We start from the raw sequence: 24,546 nt of genomic DNA, 5'->3' as shown, positions 1-24,546 counted from the left end.
TGACACTCCCAGGCCAAATGTATGTAAAAACTAGGCTGCAATTTGGTGCCTATCAAGCTGCAAACCAGGAAGACGTTTAGCCACGTGCAAAATACTATTCAGCCCTTCCAAACGTGTACACCAGCTGAGACCCCCAACGCATGCAGCTCTCCCAGGGAAAGGCTCTACTGCTGCCATGCACTGCCAGGCCAAGCTGCAATCCTGTGCTTATCTGCTGCTTCCTTAGACCAACATCATCAGGACAGCTCTCCCAGCAGCCCTGCCCCTGGGCTTTTCCTGCCTGTTTCCTAACCTGGACCAATACACCACACTGTTTTGCAACCGATTACCAATAATGCAGAACAAACTCCTGAAAGTGCCTGAAAATTTCCTAAGGTTGGGAATGATCCCAAAGGGGTTCCTATGGAATGCCCCTGTATGAAAACGTGGTCACCTTGGCCTGGGAACCAGCAACACCCACAGACCACAGAGCCACAGCTCATCCAAACGGAAGCACTGGACAGAGACAGTGGCGAGCTGTGAAAAGAAGAACAGGCCCCCAGAGTCCGTTCTGCTGCCAGCTGGGGCCGGAGCACTGGGCGTACAGAGCTCTCCGAGGTGCTTTGGTTCCCTGGCCAGACACCAGGCTGGGAAATAACACTCCACCCACATACAGTTCCCTTGGCATTTTGAGATGATCAGGATGTTCCCAGCTTCCTGACCTGAAAATTGTTGTGTACTATTTCTGGGCACTGTTTAAAGAGATGCTGCATTCCAACCCAGATATTGCTTCATTTCAGAGCAGGCAGACATGATCCGTACGGTAAATTTAACTGGTTTTTAGTGGCTTTAAAGTAAACCAGAGTTCACACCTTTCTCAGACCACAACCGTGCTGTGCCGTGCTTCAGCACACAGCTATTGGCCTAAATTATTATCCTGCTGAGGTTCAGAGCCCATCTTCTCTTGACATTTATTCTAAATACATTACAGCCATGTTATTCTCAAACTTTTCGAATCGCAGCAGCCCTGGTGGGTAACACAGAATGTGACGAGAGTGGCTGTGAAGAGTGATCATTGCAACACCATATGGAACAGCAGTGGTTTGGTGGGAAGGAGGAGAGAGGGACAGGGAAGCCAGCCCTTGGGGACACGGCAGCTGGCTTAGATCTACCTGCTGATCCTGACAGCTAAAGGCCAAAGGCACCCTGCAAGATCGGATAAACCCACCTGGCAAAGCCAAATCCCAGGCTCCCAAGAGACAATTCTTACCTCCACTGAGCACTCAGCAGCCACTCTAGTAGAACAAAAGTGAAAAGCACCAATTAAGCCAATTTTCCTGATGTAGTACTTAAACCCAGCACTTGAGATGTGATGTGCCATTGCTGCCAAGCCCTGGAAAACTGCTCCAGGAGTGGTCCAGACTGTCTGGCTCAGACAGCACCACATTACCCAGCATAAATACAAGAGCTGCACACACCAACAGAAAAAATACAGGAGCAGAAAACACTGCTGCCTTCCCAGAGAGCTACAGGAAATCACCTGTCTCACCTGGAGAGAAAACTAATCTGAACTGTACTTTTACCAAAGGTTTTAAAAACGAAAAAAGAAAGAGGATTTGTGTTCATTAAAGTATTGTTAATTATTAAAAAAACACCAAAAAACTAGCAGCAAACCACAATTTTATTAATTGAAACAAAGCACATTTAACTGCTCTTGACTAAAACCTTAAAGTATTAATTAACCATCACAGATGTCTCTCTATACCTAACGCCGTCTCTCACTAACGCCCTGATTTCATTCTCATGAATAAAGCTACAATGATACTTTTATGATATTCCTCTATCATTTGATGATACGATTACTACAATTCTTAGCTGGCAAGTTACAGTATTCTTTCTTTCTGAACTGCAATAAAACTCTCTTCATTTATATAAACATTCAGAAATTTTGCCACTTGCCACTGTCACCATTTCCTTCCTAAGCAAAATATTTTCAGCAACACTTCCCAAGCATACCTAAAGTTTCATTTTTCATTTGCTCATAATAGCAACTGACTATACTTTTGCGGTGGATCTCTGCAATCTGGCTCTGATATTTTCATAATCAAGTATATTGCACTGTAACCACGGAAAAAAAAAAAACCCTAAGTTATTGGGGGGGGGTGCAGGGGGACGGTTTTCCTATTCCAAATCTGTAAGTGCAGGTAGAACAAGCTACACAGGTAGGTTATTTCCTAAAAAGTGATCTCCTGTTATTCCTTGCCACCAGAGTAAACAAACGCTGACTTTTCCTCCAGGCAGCTCAATACAACAGCGTCAGATGACACTTTCCCTGGTGCCATCCCTCTCAGCTTTCATTTTACGACCCAATTACTGCCCGCTCGGGTGTCAGCGCCAGGCACTGAGCACGGGGAAGGACAAGGTGCTACACGAGGCTCCCTCCCAGTGTCCCACACATCCCTCGTCTCCGCCAGGGAACGCGCAGGCTGCTCCTGGAAGCCAACGCAGAACTGAGAGTAAGGAATTATGTTCTGAGCTGCACTTTCCCACATGAGGCAGTGGTGCTCCAGAATCAGCACAGCTGAGACAGAAATGTCTCCTTTCTGGCACACATGGTCAACCACAACTGGATCGGTTCTTAAACGGATTAAGCGAATCGCAAGACATAAGCGCCAATTATTTAAATCCTGAATTATCTGTGTTGCACTGCCACTGCTTATTTAAACATAATGAAAACCACCAGGCACCTCTGCCAAGATCTGCTATACTCCTGAAACCCAGTAACAGCCAAGAAAACAAGATAACGTCAGGGAAAAAATAAGCAGTTTAGCCTTGTTCTGTTCGTTACAGGAAAATGGCTTTCTGCTGAGCTGCCCATTGTAATGAAAGGTGTGACACACAGGAGGGCTGCAAACACGAGGCTGCTCCTCGCTCTCACTTACCTGTGATAGACAGAGCCAATGCCTGCTGTTATTACCACTGCTACATTACCAGGAGCCTCTGGAAAGATGGGAGTCTATTCCTCCTTAGACACTGAACAAACCAAATGTGGTCAAAGCATAGGAGTAGCAATGGCAGGAAGGAGCTGATGCCCAAGACACTTAAAACAGGCCTGAGCTGTGAGAGGATGTGGAAAACGGGAACAGAATAGATGTACAGAAGGAAAGAACAGGTAGAAAGTGTAGAACAAAATAAATGTGTTAGGACAGCTTCTGTCCTATGTTCTGTAAGAAATGAAGGTGTTATTGAAAAAAACCTCTCAGAACAAAAATTAAACAATCTTCTTATGAAGCTTCATCGTAACTCCCCAGGAAGGAACAGTGAGGCACAATGGAATGGGTTCAAATTCCCATTGCAATAGCCAGTAAGCACCACTAATTAGTGAACATTCTGCACAATAACCTGCTCTGTGGAGTAACAGAAAAACCCGCCCTCTGCAATCCACGTACCGGCAGCCTGTGACACCCAAAGTGCACTCCCACAGCAGTCCCACAGCTGCACCTTGGGCAGCAGCACAGGGCCGGGACCCTGCTGACGTGGCCAGAGCGTTCATGTCCCTGAAGCCACACGTGAGCAGGTGCCACCTCAGCACTTCATGCACAGAGCCCTGCCCAGTAGAAGCCAACCTTCCCCTGCCCACTCCTTGCACGTTCTGCCATGGCAGGAGAAGGGCACTGCGCCAAGAAAAGTTTTCCAAAGAACTCTGTGCTCAGAGCCCTCAAGCCACCTTCCTTACTGGAGTTACAGAGCCAGGAAATCATGCAAGAGAATAATTCTCATACCAAGTTTGGGAATCGTTGCTCTTCAAAAGAGCAAAGAAATGCATTTTATGAAGCAGCAGCAAAGAACATCAAGTACGAGCAGAGCTGTAGCACACCGCGTGTACACAAACACCTGCATACCTTTGATAGCTGAGGACAAAAAAAGGTACAGAATTTCAAAACAAATGGCATTCGAGTTGAGAAACTGTAGATGTGAGGCCAGCTTGGTGAAGCCAGCAAGTGAAACAAAGGCAAGTTTACAGCAGATTGTTCCAAGGAAGTGGGGCAGTGGCTCTCCGAAGCACAAACAGCTGCCTTTTACTACTTGGATCTTGCAGAGAGGCCCCCCAAATTCTCTAGCTGCTCAGCCTCATCCTTGGCACTGCTGCTGCCCGGGAGGGTGCCCAGAGCACTCGGCACCCCCTGCTCCAGCAGCGCGAACGCGGCTGCCCCTCATGCCCCTGACACCAGGGAGTCCCAGCAGGAGCATTCCCACAGGGAGGGGCACCTGGAGCTGGGACCTGCTCCTGCAGATCCTGGCAAGCAGGCCAGGGAGGCTGGGGAAGCTCTGCTATGCTGTACAGCGCTGAGCAGAACAAAGAGAGTATAATTAGCTGGCACATAGTTCATTAATGCTGTCTTGCTGCAGACACCAGGAACCGTGCAAACAAAAGACCTCTCACTGTCTCCACTACCATTTCTTCTCCTCTCCTCTGCACTAATCCACTTATCCTACCTTTTCCTTCTGCTCAGAGAAATGTCCTACTTTCTCTGTTTCTTTTTCACATCAACAGCTGTTCAGATTTTTGAATACATTCAGACTTTTGGATTCCACTATATATCTGTCATGACCAATTTTTCTGTGTAAGTGCTTTCTTGGCAGAAAGCAGTTAATACAACCCTCAGAAAAGCCAAGTACTGTTAGAGTAGAAATGTCTCCTTGTGCTAGGGGGATTTATATTCCCCCTAAAGCTATTCCAATGCTTCTAATATATCCTGGAGAACTGCAGCAACTGAGGTCTAAAGGGCTCGAGATGCAGAATGTATCCAGCTCTTGCAAGTAAGCTGGAAGATGAGTAGCACGATAGCTGGTTTTAACAGGAAGGTTAAAATGGTCATTACCTTTTAAAACACTTTCACCTCCTCCTGCAACTTGAGGAAGGCAGCTGAGAAAGAAAACAAATGTTCAGACTGTGACTTCTGTGGGAACTGAACAGAGACAAAACTGAAGAAATCCATAGATTCTCTCTCAAAATATGTCAAAAAATAGAAGTGCTGTTTTAATGAATAACTTGAAAAATAGAGAGATCAGGGTGCATCACTTCCAGAGGCATAACATGCACATATTGGGCACAGGCCTGCTGAGTAAGCAAAACCGTGCACTTTGGAAATTTTCTATTTAATGATTCTTCTCTCTGCAGCTCTTCCACAAGACTCTGGTCAAATTTACTGGCATTCTTCATACAAATTAGAATAATTCTCAACTCAAGAACTCTGCAGCAAATGAGTGGTCTTGAAGAACAATGACATTTTAGTCATCCATCGCACCCATCACACTGATGTAACATCCTTCATTACTGAATTTGCTCTCCTTCATATGCACACTCCTCATTGCAAAGCAGCACTAAAAGGACTCGTGGCGAAACAAAAGTCCCCAGCACACAGACACTCATTTCTACCATTCCACCCTCCTCTATCCACACCATGTGCTGGGACATCAGCCACTCCCAAAGCTCAGAGCAGCCTCAAATGCCTGCAACAATCCCCACCGTAAGCTGAGCATGACAACCCAAGCTCACGGAAGCAGGGACAGTTTGGAACCAAATGTATATATGACCCCTCCAGAAGCCCCAGAAACTCTTGTGGGCACACCAGCTCACACGTAAAGAGCTGTGATTCCCGTGCCAGTGTGGCGGCTGTGGCCAGCTGACAAAGTCACAGCTCCCTGCGTGCTGAGCTGAACTGAACTCCCTCTCTCTGGGGAAGCTCAGGTGCACATCTTTATTAGCAACAGTCCAGAAAAGCGCAGTTTAAGTTCACCTCAGTAATAACGTAGGGCCATTTTTGTTTAAAAATGACACCCAAGACTGCAGCAGTGCTGTGAAAACTCTGCTCCCCATGACTTGCGTGAGTGCCCTGTAGGTTGCCAGGGATGACAGGGAGCAGCAGTGCCAGCCAGCACCTTTGTGCAGCTCTGTTACATCAGGAGCATCGCCACGCTTTTCTGGATCGTGATGCAGTGCTTTAGCTATGTGGGCTGAGGTTAAACAACAGAGATGGGTGGCAGGGAAATCAAAGTCGCGGAAAGGCTCTGCAGGCAGGGAAATGAGATTGCTGGAATGGAAATCAGGGAAGGCACGCTGACATTTATTCAGCCTGAATTTTCCAAAGGTACTAAGTACATTCTTTCAACTGGCTGATCCCAGCAGCACTTACACTGAAGAAGGCATTAGGCCTGGCAATATGCGGCATCATATTTTTGCTTTAATGATTTCCCTAATGTTATGGAAAAAAGCGAGATCCACTGCAGGTGTTCTAAAGGCCACACTTCTGTGACACGAGACTCTGTTCTACTAGGTAATAATCAGAATCTTGAGGGGAAACACGGCTGTGCACTGACCAGAGGGAACAGTAAGGTACTTCATGCTTAGGCCACTGACGTGCTAATTAGTGGACATTAACTACTCCTAACTTCTGTAAATTAATCATCATTTACACCTACACATGTCCAAGCACTTTTTCCTTGCTGAGACCAAGAACGTTCACACCTGCTCAATTTTCAAGCAACACATTTGTTTGTAAGAGAAAGAAGAGCCAAGATTATATTGACTAACTCATGGGGATCAGTCACTAATATTTACTGCCAGATTTTTTATGGTGGGTAATTTAAATTGCAGTCAGTTGAAAATCCAGTGGGGTAGAGTTGGCAATATGAACTCTCTGGGTGAAATTTCAAGAACACAGAAAAAAGCTGGAAAAGTTTGTTACACGCTCTATTTTTTAATTCTGTTTGTTTGTATTCTGGAATTCTACACAATGATTTGATTAGAGCAAAAATCAGAAAAGCCAGAAGCCCAGCACTATCGGCTGCAAATGTCTGGTCAGAACTGCCAATCCCCATTCCATTTAGGAGCAGAACAAAAGGTAAGGAAGCGTTCTGGCCAGCTCCAAGCTCTCAGGAACCCTCTGCAGGAGCCTGCCTGTGCTGGGAAGGGAACACACGGTGCCAACTCCCACATCGGCTCCATGGAGAATGGAGCTGGCGCTGCCAAGAGGCGGCTCTGCATTCTTCCCTCCCACCTCTTCCCGCATCTGTTTTGGCTGCACCTGCACAGGGAGCCCAAGTGATGTCACCTGCCCAGTCAGGCCCTCTGGAACTCGCTGCTGGCACACCAACACTGGCCAGCACAGCCAGCTCGGCACCCGGGGGGCATGGGGAACTGTCCCACCCGCTCTGGCTGCTGTCCCCTCCCTGGCGACACGACTGAGACATTTCACAGAGATCTGGTCCTGCAGCGGAATAAAGATACATCTATTCAAAGGGAAAGGAAAGTATTTCCCATTCCTACGTAGAGGCTGGCCAAAGTTGGGCACTTGGTTAATTACACTGAATTCACAGGATTTACAAGCTTAGACAGGGACAGCAACCAAAGGTCCTACAGAAACCCTTCTCTCCCCTCCTCTTTTTAACTGAACCTTTGTAAAGGGACAACAAAAGACCCAAACCCCAGCACAATGCAATGTTAATTCCCTAAGGAAAAAACACTGCGAGGCTTACTGAGGGGATGGCAAGAGCAAGAGTAGATTGATTTCAGTTCCCTCACTAAATATAAAGCAGGTACGGCTTGCTTTCCTCTAAGACACTTGCACTGGGGCACTGCTGCAATGCCAAAAATATATTAAAAAATGGTGACATCAGACCAAAACGAATCTGTTAAGACCAGTTCCCACAGTGCAATGTTTCCTGGAAGGTTTTCCCTACTCAGCCAGCATGCTATTCCCCACATTTGCAAACAACAAAACAAAACAGTATTTCACTTGCTCAGTTAAAATCAGGTATTTTTACACAGTAAATTAAAAACATGCAATAGACCTCAAATAATGTCACCACAAATTAACTGATTACTGAAAACCTCTTTTTCATACTTCATGTGTTATTAAACCCTTTCAGAAATTGCTGGTATCCAGCCTCACATCAGAGACAAGGCAACTGCTCAAAAATGGAAACACAATTTATTTCATTATGCAATTTTTATGCACAGAACTGACTCACAAAAGTATACTTAGGCCCTGGGTAACATCCAAGTTAATAATTAATTATCTTTAAACTACTTGCAGTGTAATTCCCAGTATTTCTCATTTTACTTGTTCTTTTTTAATGCTGTATGTGTGACTGCGCATGACTAACTGGTGAGAAAAAGGGCAGAAACAAGGAGAGACTGACTATGCGACGGACACACGGTAAGAGATAGAAGCGATCACAGTCAGCATCAGATTTATTTCCTAAAATTAACGATCAAAAGATTAGTCTTAAAGCATCTTTGAGGCTCTTGCTGAACAATAATCCTACAGCACTGCTCGTCCCGGAATCGGGAGAAAATCCTGCGTACTTCCAAATGCAATTCAAAAGAGTAAGCAGATAGTCAGTACCTAACCATCGCACTGCCACAGCACCAGCACAGCCTGCCTTTGCAAAGGGCTACCAGCCCCGGGAAGAGCAGGAAAACGCAGGTGGATCTGCAGGCCTCCTCCCTCCCCTGACGGCTGCCGTGCAAGCAGAAGCACCTCTGGAGAGCACAGGCTGTCCTCGCAGGCGTCCTGAGCACATCCGCTGCCTTCGGCAGCGCTGCTGCACAGCTCTCTCCCACACAGGCACGGTCAGACAAAGCTCTGTCTGCAGCTCAGAGCCTTTGGGTCTCCCTCTCCCCTTTTTCCACTGGGATGAGCGACAGCACTTGAGACAAAGCTGACAATCATGGCAGGTCATGGGCATTCGGAGCTGAACCTCTCTCTCACTGAAGATGTAACTCCCACCTTATAGCAAAGTTGTAAAAATTATTTTCTATAATCCATAAAGTACATCCTGGAAGTTTTTATTTCCAACCCAAGGCTGAAAGGGAAGTGGCAGCTTTCCACCAAAGCACTGACAGCTCTGGACTCACACCACAGCACAAAGTACAGTTTTCATTTTATTTTAACAACTCATCTCATTCCTTTGCCTTCAGCTCTGGAAGCTTCTCCCATGCACCCTTTTAATTTTTTCATTCCTTTCAGAGACAAACACCTGGCTGGTCATAACGCCAGGTTTAATTAATGCTTGATTAATTTATTTTCTGTACTAACTGCTGACTTTTGGAAGCTCCCAATGCCATCCTGGTCTTAAGATGAAGTGATACAGTAATGTATTTTACACTGAGATTTAGTCTGTAAACTAAGTAAACAGGATAGATTTGGCTTTGGAATAGCTGCTGAACTGAAAACTTCAGTTCACGTGCAGAACTTCTGTTTATGTGTACAAAATGTGCACATTCAGAAACCCATCATTAGTTGACAGCTTTTCTCAAATAGAAAACCATCTGAACAGCACAAAAAGCAATCAACACCCTCTGCTTTCTTATCTGCAATTTTCTGTGGCCAGATCTGCACTAAGGCAGGCTGGCACCTGCAGCGTTAAACCGGTGTCAGCATTTCCATTATAAATTCTCCACTTCAGAGATTTCTGTGTACCCAAACTCACATACAGATTTTCCACGCAGGAGCAAAGAGTTTATTACTGCTATTTTAAAAAGTGATACTATTTCCGTGTGTCCACCTGCCCCTTTCCTCAGTGGTCAGAGCACATCAGAACATGCAAGCTGATGGACACGAGAATTAAGAAGGAGGGCAAGTGATTTCCTGTTGAGAAGAGCTGATTTTGTCCTTAACAGAAAAGCTAGAGACCCAAGGAATGGAATTCATCATCCTCTACCTGCAGCTGTCAACAAAGTCCTTATCTGCAGAGAGCTGAGGTTTTCCAGATGGCCATCTGCACTCCTTGCAGAGCAAGGGGAGAGCCAGGAAATTCACAACACTATTCATTTGAACCATTTAAACCTCCAGCTAAGGCCACATGACTTATTTCCTATAAATGCCCGCTAAGAGTCCAGGTAGCAATCCCTGAAGTAGGAGCAATATTTATTGTAAAATGATTTCTAAAAAAGGAGAGGAAGAGCCGAGCTGTGAGACATGCACGCTTGCCGAACCCAGAGGTGCTGCTTCTGTTTGTCTATTAAATATAATTCAGTGCTACTCCTGCAATGCTTTGTCAGGGCACGCTGGTTTTTCCTCACAAAGATACCTTTGTCAGCTCTGTCCAGCAGTTGTCCGACACATTTTTGAAGTGTATCCCACAAATTCAACTCCGCACTCACAGCCCCCAGTGATAAACAACAGCAGTATGTGGAATATGCACAGTGAACAGACATTCTATTGCACAGCATATAAAATATCAGACTAGGCAAAAGAATTTGCAATAAGGCTTCCAAATAAAATTTTTCACAGCTTGACACGAGCTCAGCCTTTACTTAATATTTTACTCTATCTGGTAATGAAAGACATCCTGCTTGCCCCAAAGCACTTGTCTAAAAGAGCAGATATTTGAAAGGTCACAACCACTCGGAGCAGCAGGACTGCAGACGCCCGCTCGGATGTTTGCTCTGAGATAAATCAGGCTGCAGCAGCTGCTGCTCCCAGCCCCGGCCCAGGCCCTATATCAATCACATACACATAAACTTCTTGCACTGGGACGCACCACAATTATTTTTCTTTCACACTATCAACTATAAGCCATGGCAACCTCTCCCCTCAGCTCAAGAGATCAGATATTTCAGGCACTCCCTTACTCACATCGCAGATCTGCCAAACTTCTGTGGGACAGATTAAAAATGGCGCCTTAACAAGTAATATTCTGTGGTCAAAAAATGCAACAAAACTCGCAACAAAACTCTTCCATCCCCCACACTTCCCATGGCATCCTGCCCAGTCCATCACCTCTACCCACAGTATTTCGGGATTTACTACAAAGATGAGAAACACCACAAAAAAGGCTTAAGTTTCAGTTTTCCTTTGAGAGTTTCTGCCCTGCAGGATGCAGTGCCATGTGGGCTGGGCACCTCTGTGCCTGCCATGCTGCACAGCTGCCTCAATCCATTCAACACGGTAACTCAAACCAAGAGCACAGAGGAACAGATTTCCTCGTTCTCCTCTGGGACTACTGAAGCAAGTCTTTGGGGTGGGAATTGTTACTACAGGGGGGATGAAAACAGGGACTTTGAGAGGAGATCCTTTAGGAAAATGAGAACTGTTGCACAGACCCCAGGGCACATCTCTGCAAACCTCTGCTGCCTCTGTGCTAGGTCTGACACCCCACAGCTACTTAGGGAACTGGCTGCAGTGGGTCTCCATGAACAACAGATCTTGGAATGGAGCAAGGGATAACAAAGAGGAAAGGGAAAATAAGACATACTTTTTTTCTGCTCCTTTACATGTCCTGGAACCAAACCTGTACCAGGGAGGGATTTCTTTCTATTTCACGCTTTCAAGAGCTCCAAAGAAGGTTGGAAAAACACCGAGTCCATAAGCTTTTCCATGGGAAAGCTGCAGAGTCACTCCTGGCCTTGCTGCAGGGAGCAGCTGTCCCTGTGCTGCATTTCAGAGCCTGGGAGCACAGGAGCCATGGAGCCTGAAATCTCCTCAGCAACCGTGCCACAGCTGGAGCCAGAGCTCGCAATGCTAAATAGAGCATCCCTGAGCTGGGAACTTGAGTGGGCCGTGTTGGATTGCACAGCAAAGCAATTTAAGCAAATGACTAATCTAAACCCTTCAGTTTGCTCCTACTTTAGGCTTTGGAAAAGCGGCTGAAAAACATCAGCCATCAATCCTCGCCTGCTGTAACAAAGCAAACCCAGAAGATTAATTTTGCCATCCTAACACCAAATCAAGGCAAATCCAAACAGACTGTTTACTGAGTTGTGTCAAACCACTTGCACTTGGACTTGGATCAGGACTTGCAGCATACAAAAGGCATGACATGTTTTTCACTTCCAGAAGGAAGAAAGAAAAATTACTCTAAGATTAGTATAAGAAATTACTAATAAATATTATTTTTCCCCAGACTTCTTGGTACCTTAACTAAGCCAGTACTTTGATTAAACTTACTCTAAGATTCCCACAGTCTTAGCAACTATTTCATTACAATACACATTTTAGAAGTGTGCAGAGGTCCACGTGTGTCCATTACACTTAGAAAGTGACAAAGTATTTGTTTTTAAAACCAGAGTGCACAAAGAGTTCTCTACGCAGCAAGGCCTCAGCCAACTAAACTAACAGAAACATTTAATTTGCTATTTGAATGCTCTGATTTTAAAAAATCTTTCCAGCTGACGTAACAGCTGGAATTAATGTGAATTAAGAAACACGTGACAGTAAGAGCTGAAAATATTACACTGGATGTAATCATAACGAAGAGCGAAGTTACATTAGATTAGAAATAAAGACAATTTGTGGCCTGCTCCAAAGAAACGCAGAACATTCCAGTGCTAACAATGGAAGTGCTGCAGTTGGCTCCAGTGTGGCAGCCTTTGTAAGGCAATCCGTGTTTTACCAGCACAGCACAGCACGCCCATCATACTTACTGCGGTGCCGGCTGCCGTAGGACCAGGGGTGCCACGACCCTCCTTACCAACAGCCTGACTTTGTTCTTCCGGCCCACGCGTGACAAGAATCCTGAAGTGCTGCTGCCTCATGTTTTGATCTGGTCTGATTTTAAACAAGCATCCCTGCCCTTGAGGCATCCGCTCTACTGAATCACTTCGAGGTATTTCTGCCCTGTTCCTGCTGTTTCCAGGCAGCTCCGAATTCAGCCCATCACCTGTGGGGCTAATTCCTTCTGCTGGTGGCTGGACAGGGTAGGAAGTACTCCTTTCCAGCCGTATCCGAGGGTACCTGACCAACCTGTCCCCTTTTGTTCCGGTAAAGCCAAAGTTACTGCCACCTTCTGCGCCCGTACTGCTTGTCTGTGGCTGCTGTAACTGGAGAACAAAGAACTTTTTCCCTGAATTTGCTGACAGATCTGGCACATGCTGCAAGGACCAGCGCCGGGGCTCAGAGGTGGGAGTGCTATTTGGAGCGTCAGGACCAAAGGGAAGTAGAGTAACTTGAGGAACCTCCGCACTTGAGGCGCGATGCTGAATCCTCACGCCGCTTATGTTTACACCTGAAGCCGCTTCACTCGCTTCTTGTCGTTGGGCAGTCAGCAGAGCCTCCTCACTCTGAGAATTAGTACTACAGAACATTCTACGGTTACAGCAAACAGTTCCATCTGTCTGCTGCCCCAACTCTTCCGTCAGCCCGGGTGAAGAACCTTCAGGAGTCACCTGCAGAGCGCTCGGAGAAGAGCGCTTTTCAACAGGGGATGCATAAGGCTCCCTGAAGTCTGAGACTTTCCAGGGCAGCGTCTCCTCCGGAGGCTCCGGGGCCGCGCACTCGTCGGCGCAGCCGTCGGCAGCTTTGCGCTGGAGCGAGATCTGCATGGACGAGCTCCTGGTGGGACGCGCGTCGATGCCGTTCAGCAGCTGCGGGATAAACATGGATGTGCTCCTTTTCAAGGAGCCCACTTCGTGCAAATCTCCGTCGCCGCCGTAATCCGGTCCATGCCGCGAGAACGCGTGAGGGCTGCTTCTTCTTGGCAAGGTGTGGAATGCCATGAAAAAGTCATCTTCTCTCTCCCGGGCAAGGTTCTCCGATTCGGGGGCTGTGTTGCTTCTCCCAGAGCCAAAATGAAACCGCAGCCGATGGGCCATGATTTTACAGAGAGGAGAAAAGGAGAGGGAGAACGGCAACAATTCAGGCACTGCCAGAAGTTAAAAACCAAAGACATAAACTCCAGGAAAAAGTGTCCCATCTGCCAATCGGTTAGCACTGCAGCCCTGGGAGCGACAGATAGCAGAAATAGCCCAAGTGGCAAGCAGCATTCCAGGCATGATTGGGCAGGAGCAGTCAGCGCTCCTACACACACGGTGACATAGGGTAGGATGGTGGGAGTCACGTGGCCTGGTTCCCCCTCTCCAATGTAAGTGTGTGAGGAGTTTGTTTTTTCCTTTTTTTTTTTTTTTTTTTTTTTTTTTAATGCCAGCAAGAGCCTGAAACAGCACCTTCCCAGCTGCTCCTTTTCCATCAGGGAGGAGCGGCCCCAGAGGGAGAGCTCTCGCAGCTGACTGAGGCAGCGAATACACTCGGCACTGCTATAAATCTAAACCACATCAGATTCGCAGGGCACACTTGGGAGAAAGCACTTGCAGAAAACTCTAACTACAACAAAATGCTTCCATTTTGTGTTAAAAGCTTAAATCAACACCACATGCAAATGAGGAAAATTCTTTCAAGCACAACATTTTAGTGTGTTACAGCTCTGAGCTGTCATGGCAGAACAGGAATAAATACAACATGGTTACACTTAAAATTTTAACCGTGCTCATAACAAAATTAAGCAACAAACTTTTGACTTTAAAAAGCCCCAGCAGCAATATAACCTGCAGTTCCCTTTGAGCAACTACAAATTACCAACAAAGCAATCATACGTATGGCAAAGATCTCTCACACAGTAAAAGCAGTAGAAATGTGCAGGACAGCAAGTCAGAAAGCTCCTTTTCCAGATCTGCCAGGCAGTACAGGTGAGGGAAAAGCAGAGCTGGGTGTTGCATGTCTGTTTGCACTGATTTGTCCCAGCCCCTGCACAGAACTGCCTGCTCCTGGCTGGCCTCCAGCGAGGGAGTCAGCAATGCCACCACGCGTGGCACTGCCAGCACAGAGTACAGTTACACTCCGAGAGCCAGAAGAGCTCAGGAGAAGGACAGGCAGACAGGATACACTAGAACATGCACCAACCACCTTAAATCAGCTCTGCTACAACAAAGATACTCAGTGCCCTGAGGGCACTCGCACTTCTTAGCACATACCAGAAAAACTCTGGTTAACCAGAAGGCAGCTCCATCTCAGGGCCTGGACAGCTGCTCCCTGCGAGAACTAGAAAGCCTAAATCTTGTCAACAGCTCTGAAAACCTGTATGTGGCGGGTCAGTCCTCTGCTGAGACATCTGAACTCTGCCTACAAGCAGCTTGCTTTCAAAAGCCACAAAATTACCAATCCCAAGAGCAACGGCAGCTCAAATTGATCAAACTGCCAGCAACCAGCACAATCCCACAATTTTTTATGTGGATTATGAAACGCAACAAAAATGTGAACAGCTTCCACACAGCAATGGTCCTGGAGATTGCATCATAGAAGCACAGGTGTTGGTATTATTTTATCTTTTTTTTCAGCTAAAACATGTTACTCAATAACACGGTCTCTGCATCCAAAAGGAGGCTGCATCACATTTACTCTGTTGAGACTGGGGAAGAGAAAGGCAAAGACACCTGCAAAGACAGAGTGTGCTTTGGTAATTTGGGAACAAGAAGAAACAAAGTCCTTCCAACAAAAGCCATTTAAATATTGACAATAAGTATGTGAGAGTAAAGCCAAAAGTATCAGTTCAGCGTCTCCTCATTCTATAAACACAACCTGATAGAAACTTGCTATTCCAAACCCCCCGAAGCAGTCAGCTTGCCACAGACCTCCTGCAAGGAAAGCCATGCTTCCTAACCCCAGGTGCTGCTTTGGCCAGGAAGTTCCAAGGCCAAGGACAGACTGAGTTTGGAGGCAGAACAGAAGGAGAATACATACAAATTGGTTCAACAATAAAAAGTGCTAAAACTGCTACAGTACGGCTGGTATTGCACACCCAAACTCGAAAATCCAAAGCAGTATGTCTGAAATAAGTATCCCAAACCTGTAATTTCCCAGCTGTCAATGCATAGAAGCTTTTTCTCTAACCCACCTCCCTGTTCCTGTGGCACCTTCGCATTCCAATGGCGCATGGCAGTTTTAATAGTGCAAGTGGGCATTATAACCATTATATACAAAATAAATATGCTCCTGGTCAGCCACTGTAGAGGCACAGTGCCACCGGTTCACCAATTTACTTCCTCCTGAGAAAAGATCCAGTCATTCAGCAGTCCTTTTTCTCCCCAGATTACAGCTTCTGTGGTTTCCTTTGCTCTTTATTTATGAGGAAGATAGAAGGAAAGAACCTATTTGTTGAAGACAGATGCTTTTACAGTCTTTTTTTATCTTCAGCAAGCAAACAAGTTTCTCCAGCCCAGAAAATGTGAATTCCTGATCTCATGAACAGAGCTGGTGTTACAATGTTCAAAAGGCAAACCCCCAAGAGCCATCCACCAGTGTGCCACCGCACTGGCACGTTTAACCCCAGATGTACAGAGGGATACTGACACTTTTCCCACGGATAAAACTATTCCAGAAGCTAGCAGCAGTCAGATGGTGAAAGCCTCCTCCTGAAAAGCTACTGCATCAGCCAAAGGCAGGGAAAGACGAAACCACTAACAACATGTGAGCGTTGTGAGGCAGAGATGAAACCCACCATTCTGCCATGACCTTAAACCTTCACGCATGCACTGTGCGCATAAGATGCAGCTCTGGTAACCACCTCCCCAGGCAAGATGCAGAAGCACTAAAGGACTGGAAAGGGACACTAAAATGATAAAGCAGTTCCTTTATCAGCAACTGAAAAGGTCAGGACTTTATTGGTTTGAAGTGGAGAGGCCTGAGAAGGCCAGAGTGAGGGTGAGGAGGACCATCTTGGTCCGACTCAGAAAGGCACTACTTTAGTGCCCTTTCAGTCCCAGACTCAAATGGTTTTTACACCTCTATTTGTGTTTCTTGGCACGCTCACTGAAACAACCGTCCGAAGACACCTTTGAGCTGTGTTGTATTTCTATCAGCTGGGGCACACGGAGCCTCGTGATTAGCAGAACATAACCAAGACAAGCACTCACCAGTCTGTTTTCATCAAACACCTCGAACAGCAGCCGATGGTTAGTTGGGTTTACCTGTGAGAAAATCCAAATGTCACTGCAAGTTCAGTAGCTGGACAATAACAACCTGGGTACTAGCTCAGGCAGCAATCAAGGCAAACAGGACAGGACTAACAGGTCTGATGTAAATCTTTACTTGAACTGGAGCACCAGAACCTTACTGCAACTGGGAAGAGCATGGCAGTTGACATGAAAGCTTTTACCTGCATTCCCATGGCAGAGGACCCTAGTCCCAGGCTGGACAGAATATCAAGGCTCCCTGACTGATTTATGAGGAGCAAGAATTTTGCTGCATTTCCTTCAGAATTTCACCTTCAGATATGTTTCTGACTGTCCATTGCTCATCATCTCTAGCCCATTTATTACTCACATCCTTGGAACAACCAGCAGAAATCTCCCCAACACCTGAACAGCAAATATACCTCCAGAAAATTATTTACTTAAACTGAAGCAGAAAGACTGCCAACATTTAAAAGGTCAAAATCAAACATAAAAAGAACTCTGTCAGAAAGACAAAACAGCTGCTATTAAGCAAGTTTTATAGCATTTGATCCAGTTGATATATTTTTTCAGAGAAGCTTTACAAGCTGGGTTACTACGACCAGCATATTGAATTAAGAAAATTTAGAAATAGTATACAACAATTCTGTGGGCTGGAGATGGACTTCCCAGTTTTGAGAAAATCAGAGAACTGTGACACACAAAATAGTGTCTAAATTACTTTACAGGTCCCGTTATTGCTGAGGACACTCAAGATGTTTTAACAGAGCATTTGTGAACTACACCAGAGGTTTTGCAGCAGGGTTGTGCACTCCCTTTTCCTAAGACTCTAGATCTGTATTACTCAGCTGCAAACCCCAGAAAAGCTGTTTGGTGCAGGTGTCCCAGTAAGCACTCCCCACGGCAGTGAGGCCTGTGCATGGAACATTCCACTGGTGGCACTGCTGTCCCAGAGCTCCCGTCTGCCACACCAGCCCTCAGGCACTGCTCGAGGGTAATGTTTGAAACCCCTGCAATCCTACCTGACCCGCTTTTGTCACAGCTACAGGTCACAAGTCAACTATTCCTTGGAAGAACGTTGTATGCAACCGAGTAGCAAAGTGACTGCCCTTCACAATTATATAATTGCAGGTTGGGAAACAGTTTCTAAGGAACCTGCAAGCCAATTCCTGCTGAGCATTCCATCCCCTCAGAAACACAACAGCAAGTACATCAGGGCAAGCAGGTCTCTGGAGTAAACATACAAACAAATAGAAAATAACATTAGCTGTACACGTTCTAATAATGACCACAAATAAAGAGAAACTTACTCTGAAGTAAAACTCTTCATTCCATTTAGGGTTCAGCGTCTGTAAAAAAGTAACTATATTTACATCTAATGTAAATGTTTTCTGGTGTGCAATTATAACAACATACATGCAAGTGACAGTTTTCTAGGGAAATAAAAGAGAAAGAAAAGCATGTAATAAAAGAAATTGAAAAATACATTGCCATCTAGAGATTCTCTATTGAGTAAACCAAATGTGAGAGGATATGTGAGTCAGATGACCCTAAAATAGACATTAAATATAAATAGAATTTGATGATTAAAAGACAAATCATTGAGAACCTATAGAAATAAAATCTGAAGAACATTTCATTCTCAAGATTCATTTAAACCCAGATGAGAAAAAAAGTATTTTTTAATCACAAAAGCAACTTTAGGGCTCCAAGAATATTCTCAGATTTATACTGTGAAATAAACAGAAAAAATAAAAAAATAAATAAAACCACCCCAAAAAAACCAAAAGTAAAACCAAAAGAAAAGGTTATTCCTGGGAACAGGTAAGATACTCTTCCAATGTTCTCCCAGCCCAAGGATTTTAATTTTAACAACCTGACTAAAATGCACAGAATAAACGTTCATACATATTGCCAGCTGAAGTGAGCTCAAACATGACATAATTAATTGACACAAAAGAGATGAGAAGTACAAACAGTAATTTGGGCAATTCAAGCTTGAGTAAGTATAAAAACAATTGGACAATACGCCCAATGATTTTGTGCTCATGCCAAACCATTCCCTCACGCTCTCACACAGCAGAGATCTACGGGCAGAGCTGACAGGAGAAATTGGCTTTACACCCACGACAATTCTGTTCTAGCAGAGATGGGGAATCTTGGCTGTTTATCTTACTCCTTGCTATAGATCCAATAGATTCCTCACAGGCAGGATATGGGAGCTGACTACACTGCATCTCACTACAAAATGGGAATAGAGGACCTCATGGCAGAGCAGGAAGTACTCCTTGAAGGAACAGACCACTGTAAAGGGCAGGTGAATCAATGATGGGCTTGTGGGAGCAGAGAAACTTTCAGCTTTTTTCCCTGAAGGAGCACAATGTATTCAGTAAAAAATAAAATGAAGCAGTAAGGAAAATTTACATTACATTAAGGAAAAGTTACATTTTAAACACTTGTATTCATCAAATGCTATTGCTGCTGCCAAGAGAGGGTATGTACAATTTACCAAACAAAGCACTGGTTTAACACGGGTTTTGAGGGCACTACTGCCCACTTGATAATCCATTCATTCCTAATGCTGCTTAACCACACAATTCAGGGAAATCTGATGGATGAGGCAGCAGAGTCTTTGGTAAATGCCTGGTAACTCACCTGGAAAACTGTTCCACCTTTACAGGTCCCACTCTTAGTGGGCAGAGTCAGAAAGTGCAAACTTATCTGAGTGCCAGCAAAGAAGAACTGCAGGAATAGCTCCATACAGGATGTGAGCAAGGAAACAGTAACAAAAACTCAACCTCAAAGAGCTACATCCTAAAAAGGGCAAGCGCAGCACACATAAAGGACTGCCAGGAGTCAAGCTGAGCTAGACCTTCCTCGGGTATTTAAAAAAGGGTTTTCATTTAATCATACACAGAAAAGGAAGACATGGAGAGAAGTGATGCTCCTGAACACTGGAGCTCAATGGGGAGACTGGGCATTCTCAGAGATGGAAAACTATTTTTAATATTCCATATGAGAAAGGTAGAAGTCTTCGGAGCTCAGCGCAGTCAAGGTGAAGAAATTGAAGAAACTGGATAATCTGCATGTGAACTTTTAAATTCTAGCAGGTATTTAAAGAACACACTGACCACATTACAGGATCAAAGCCAGCAAACAGCAAATCCAGCTTTCCCTACTTCAGAGAGAACCTTTCCAGCAGGGCATTCCAAATACAGCTCCAAAAAGAAGTACAAAGCATCAATCAAACCTTACAGCTGGATTAACCTATGGAGGGAGATAAATTGAAACAAAAAAAATCTCAGAAATTTAACCTAGGTAGGTCATGCCATATATAGCTGACATTCTTCTGGTAACTTTATTTTTTCAGAGTAAGAAAACAATGTGCATTTTGGCTGTAACGAAGCACTTCCAGAAGCACAGTCCAGCTGTGCAGATCAGACAACGGCACAGGACACGGAAAGGAGAACGAAAAGGGGACACTGCAGTTCCTTCTGCTGTCCAAGAAGCACTCCTGCAAGGCAGTGCTGCACAAAGTTACCCATTCAAATGAGGAACAAAAAATGAGGAGAAAAATGAGAAACTTGTGAAAGGTTAACACAGTTACAGAGCTGAAGGAGGTAACTGTCAGTCATTCCTCAGATCAACTGTACTTGGGGTATTTTTTTAATGATTTTAATTCAAATTTGAGATAAGGTAATAATGCAATCATCTCTCTATTTACAAAAGAGAGAGATGATTGCAACTTGCACAGGGAGAACTCTACCTTGAGATGAAATTTAACAATTCAAAGCAGAAATTACCAACTAGAACTTTCCAACAGATGAGTTAATACCACTATTACAGAAATGACTGAGAATGTCTGGGTTTTAATTGACAGTGAAAAAAGGCAGGTGGAGTCCTGGGAATGAAACAAGCACTAATGGCTAACCAGGAAGTCTTTGAAAAATTCCTTTTCCACATCAAACATGCCCTGGTTCTGGAACAAGTTCTGCTTGGATCTTCCACACCACCACACCACTAGGATTCCACGGTGGCTTTCTCATATCACCCAATGTCCTGATTTTAGAACCGTGTCATTCCAGTTCGTGTTTTCAATAACAAAATTCTCCCCACTATTCTGTTTTGCAGCCATGATTTCAAGTGAATCCCTGTTGGTTCTAAATATCTCCATAAAAAAATGACAAGTCATTATTTCCACTTACTTTTCATACAGCTTATGACTACTTTCCTCTCTGCCAATACCAGTAATGAATACCTATCTCTCTTACCAATACCAGTAAAATAAAAAACAATATCCTTACAAAATCTTAGGGTACTGGTAATGACAACTATCCCCTGGTGGCATTTTGTTTGCATGAACTAAAATTGAAAAATTAAATAAAACTCAATTTTGGTTCTAATTAAAAATGTAAGAAATCCCAAGCTTTTCTTACAGCATATCTTCTGTCATCCAGTTGTTTTAAATTCCCACATTATAAAAATATTTTGAAAATGGAAATTCTGAACAGAACTATCATTTTTGCTAAAAGTCAGATAAATGATAATTAAAGCACAATTTCTCAGTCCTTTATTTCCACCGTGTCTTTGACAGAAATATGAATTTGAAAAAAGAATCTGTGAGTGGTGCAGCCAAGCTTTAGTGAACAATATGCAACATTAGGTGCTGTCTCCAGGCCAGACACACTGAGGTGCAGGCACTTGTTCCCAGATTTTGGTTAGGAGACAACTGCATTATCCAGTTGCTAGACATGTATGTAACGATTTTAATTAGTGCTGCATTATGTTATACAATTGTGTTCCAGTGTTCTTAATCCTTCCAAAGCCAGGAATTAGAAAGAGCTTGTACGTACCTTTTTGATAGTTTTTGTCTGCACAAGAGCAAGTTCTCTGTTCTCATCTGCTACATACAAGGAAAGTTTCACATACGGGTCACTGCAAAAAAAGACATCAGATTTAATGGCCTACAGTTGTACAGCCAAAGAACATTGCAGAAGAAAATTTTCATTTAACTGGGTAACAACAGCACCTCCAAACACTCCTAGTGGAATTCTCTTCAGGGAAAGCTCAGAACTCTAGTAAGCTACTGACACATTGAAATGAGTGTTTGAATGTGCTCAGTCCAACCCTGCCCGTAACAGCAGAAAGCATTCCCTGCAGCTCTGTCCCTGCTGGGGACAAGAACTGCCTGCTCTCACACAGCTCCTGCCCACAAGTATGCCCGTGGCACTCCATTAAAAGCAGGCAGGGAAAAATGGGAGCTGTGGGGTTTGGGAGAGACTGGCTGCACCTAACCCCTGGAGGCTGACAGGAAGTGCAACAGGAATAACTTTGAAGCAGTGGTTATAATTGTTTTGAACCATAAAACTGAGCCGCACAGTATCAGCACTGATTCAGACAGGGCAGAGAGCAACCTGCTCTAGTAGAAGCTGCTCCTGCCCACAGCAGAGGGTGGAACTGGATGGTCTTTAAGGCCCCTTCCAACACAAACCATTCCATGGTTCTGTGCTCTAAACTAGGAGAAAGAGCATCCTGCAGGAACAGATGAACTTCACACAGGTACAGTGTCAGGAGGCGGAACCCAAGCAGAGGCTCTGCGTGAAGGGGGAAAGGATGCCTGAGTAAATCCAGGACCCTGACCTGCTCTGGTGCTCCCTCTCAAGGCTGCAGCACACTCTGCTGGATGATGACCCAAGGTTTCTTGAAAGCATCAAGAGACACTCACAACACCACCAGACACTCAGATTTACCAACCACATCATTCAAATGCTGACACTTGTTGATTGTAAGGAACTATTTTGTGACACTACCACTATAAGAACAATCAGCGCTTGCGTGTTCATTATACTGGATGTTCCATGTATCGAATATAAAATGCCACAAAGGTGGAAACAAGAATATACAAGACATCTTGTTTGATTTTCTATCAGTAGATGCACATAAATGTATCTACTTAATCTGCAATTAAGTTTAGCATTAAGCACCAAGGTTTAGAAGAAAACAAAGCATCATTGTGATTATAAAGAAATGCTGGTGCTGCTTTGAATTGCCTGATGTACCCTGCTAATATTACAATTATCCTCTCAGATTTGGGTTATCGATCCATACTTGGGCAATGCTCTTTTCAGGAATCCTTAGACATACTGCAATTTTTTAGTGCTAAAATACCCTGGATGAATCTTCTGCCTAGAGAAAATGAAGACTGTGGCACAGTGGCAAAGATTATTTTTAAAATCTATTTCTATTTTAGATAACTGGAGAATAATCAAGTTTATTACAAAATTCAGTAAGGAAATTTTGCCTTTACTGAACAGACTTCTGACATCTCTGCCTGCTGTAGAAGTGGGACAGCGTAAGTCAGACTGACTGCGCAGCCAAGCTCCTGGTCCTGAAGGTGAAGCTGGAGTTTACCCAAATGATTGGATAACTGAGACTGTTTACTTACCTGAGTTTGTTTACCTAGAACGAACACGTAGCTGGAGGGAGACTGGAGACCAAGGAAAGCTGACACTGCCCCAGGTGGAACTGTCTCACACAGCCCTGCACCACGGCCACTTGCTCTGCACCCCAGATTGCCCACCCCCAGCAGCCGAGCAGCTCTGCACAGAGCTTACACGGGAACACAGCACAGAAGGGGTTCCAGCTGAAGGCAATGGGCCATGAGGGATACAGAGGTCCCTTCCCAGCCCCAACAGGCCATGGGGAACACAGAGGTCATCCACAGAGTCAGACAGTTGTTCACACTGCAGTTACAGGAGCTCTCAGTGACCAGAATGCACCTGATTAGTATTAAAATTCTTATGTTTAAAAGCCAGTAAATAAAAAGCATTGTAAAGCTTTTAAGAAACTTAGTACTTATCAGGCTCAGATTCCAACAACCAAATGAACAGTCTAGTTTGCAAGTGCCACTAACTGAGCAGCTCCAGGTGAAACGCAGGGGTCTGGATCCTGCTCTGTGGCTCTGTGGCTGCCCCGCAGGTAACACAGCCGGTGCTCCTGGGATCCATACAGCTACCAGGGAAATGAAACAAGTACAGAGGAAAATAACACACCAGCTGAGACTTCCTGGGGAGCACACATTGTATTTGAACAATCTGGTGAAGGAATCAGAGAATAGGCAAAGAATGGAAGAAGGCAGAACCCCAATTAAGAATATAACTACAACAGCAAAACAAAGTAATTGGGAGCCCAGAGAACAGACACTACATGTCAAAGCAGCAGTAGAAACACTGAGGGAACTTTACAGTGGTTAACTGCACCCCGGAAATCCAGCTAACAGCAAGTATTCCAGATAAACGCGGCATCTTTGCAAGGGAAAATCAGTACCAACACAGAAGTTCTGTTAGACAAAAACAGGAAAACCAGTAAAATTGAGTAAAACTTTCAAAGGAGTGAAATACAGCATCTGGTCTTTTAAAAGTCACTGGAAAACTTATCCACAAACTGGAACAAAACGGACATGAAGACAAGGAGTAAAATACCAGATTCCTGTGTCACAGCAGTGTCTGCAGATGTGTTAAAGGAAGGAAATCATGATGATTCAGGTGACAGAAGACAATAATAAATGAGACACATGCTGAGAGCACAAAAAAACCCCCCAACAAACTACATGGATAACATCATGTATCTGACTTACAGAACTAACAGTTCTGCACCTTGCTAGGAAAACTTACTGCAGAGGTCACCTGAAGGAAAAGTACTGGGTTTGCCTCCTTTAAAAATCACATTACTTTAGAGCAGTGTGAAACTGGTGGGCCCATGAACAGTGTCCCATTTGTTCATTTGAGTCTGAAATCGCATTTGCTCTATACTTTTGAAACAGTTTTGAAAGCAAG

General features: G+C 44.6%; 1 protein-coding gene across 14 annotated transcripts in view; it reads right to left on the bottom strand.

The window, feature by feature from the left end:
• The window catches only part of LOC110478594 (NEDD4 like E3 ubiquitin protein ligase), a 78,502-nt gene that overhangs the window by 24,979 nt on the left and 28,977 nt on the right, over positions 1–24,546 (bottom strand). For 6 of the 14 annotated variants that reach the window (XM_021545351.3, XM_021545352.3, XM_021545354.3 and 3 more), the window contains 3 exons: positions 21,565–21,646; positions 18,022–18,060; positions 16,673–16,726 (listed from right to left, as the gene is read on the bottom strand). In XM_021545351.3, the coding sequence (XP_021401026.2) occupies positions 16,673–16,726; positions 18,022–18,060; positions 21,565–21,646 (175 nt within the window). Of the gene's footprint in view, positions 1–12,412; positions 16,634–16,672; positions 16,727–18,021; positions 18,061–21,564; positions 21,647–24,546 lie in introns of those variants that run through there. The other 8 variants (XM_085567153.1, XM_085567154.1, XR_014951426.1 and 5 more) reach the window with 7 other exon arrangements.

This window comes from Lonchura striata, chromosome Z (assembly GCF_050655825.1).
Source record: "Lonchura striata isolate lonStrDom1 chromosome Z, ASM5065582v1, whole genome shotgun sequence".
Classification (NCBI taxonomy): Eukaryota; Metazoa; Chordata; class Aves; order Passeriformes; family Estrildidae; genus Lonchura; species Lonchura striata.
The sequence above is the reverse complement of the archived record's forward strand: the minus strand, read 5'-3'. Positions and strand labels throughout refer to the sequence as shown.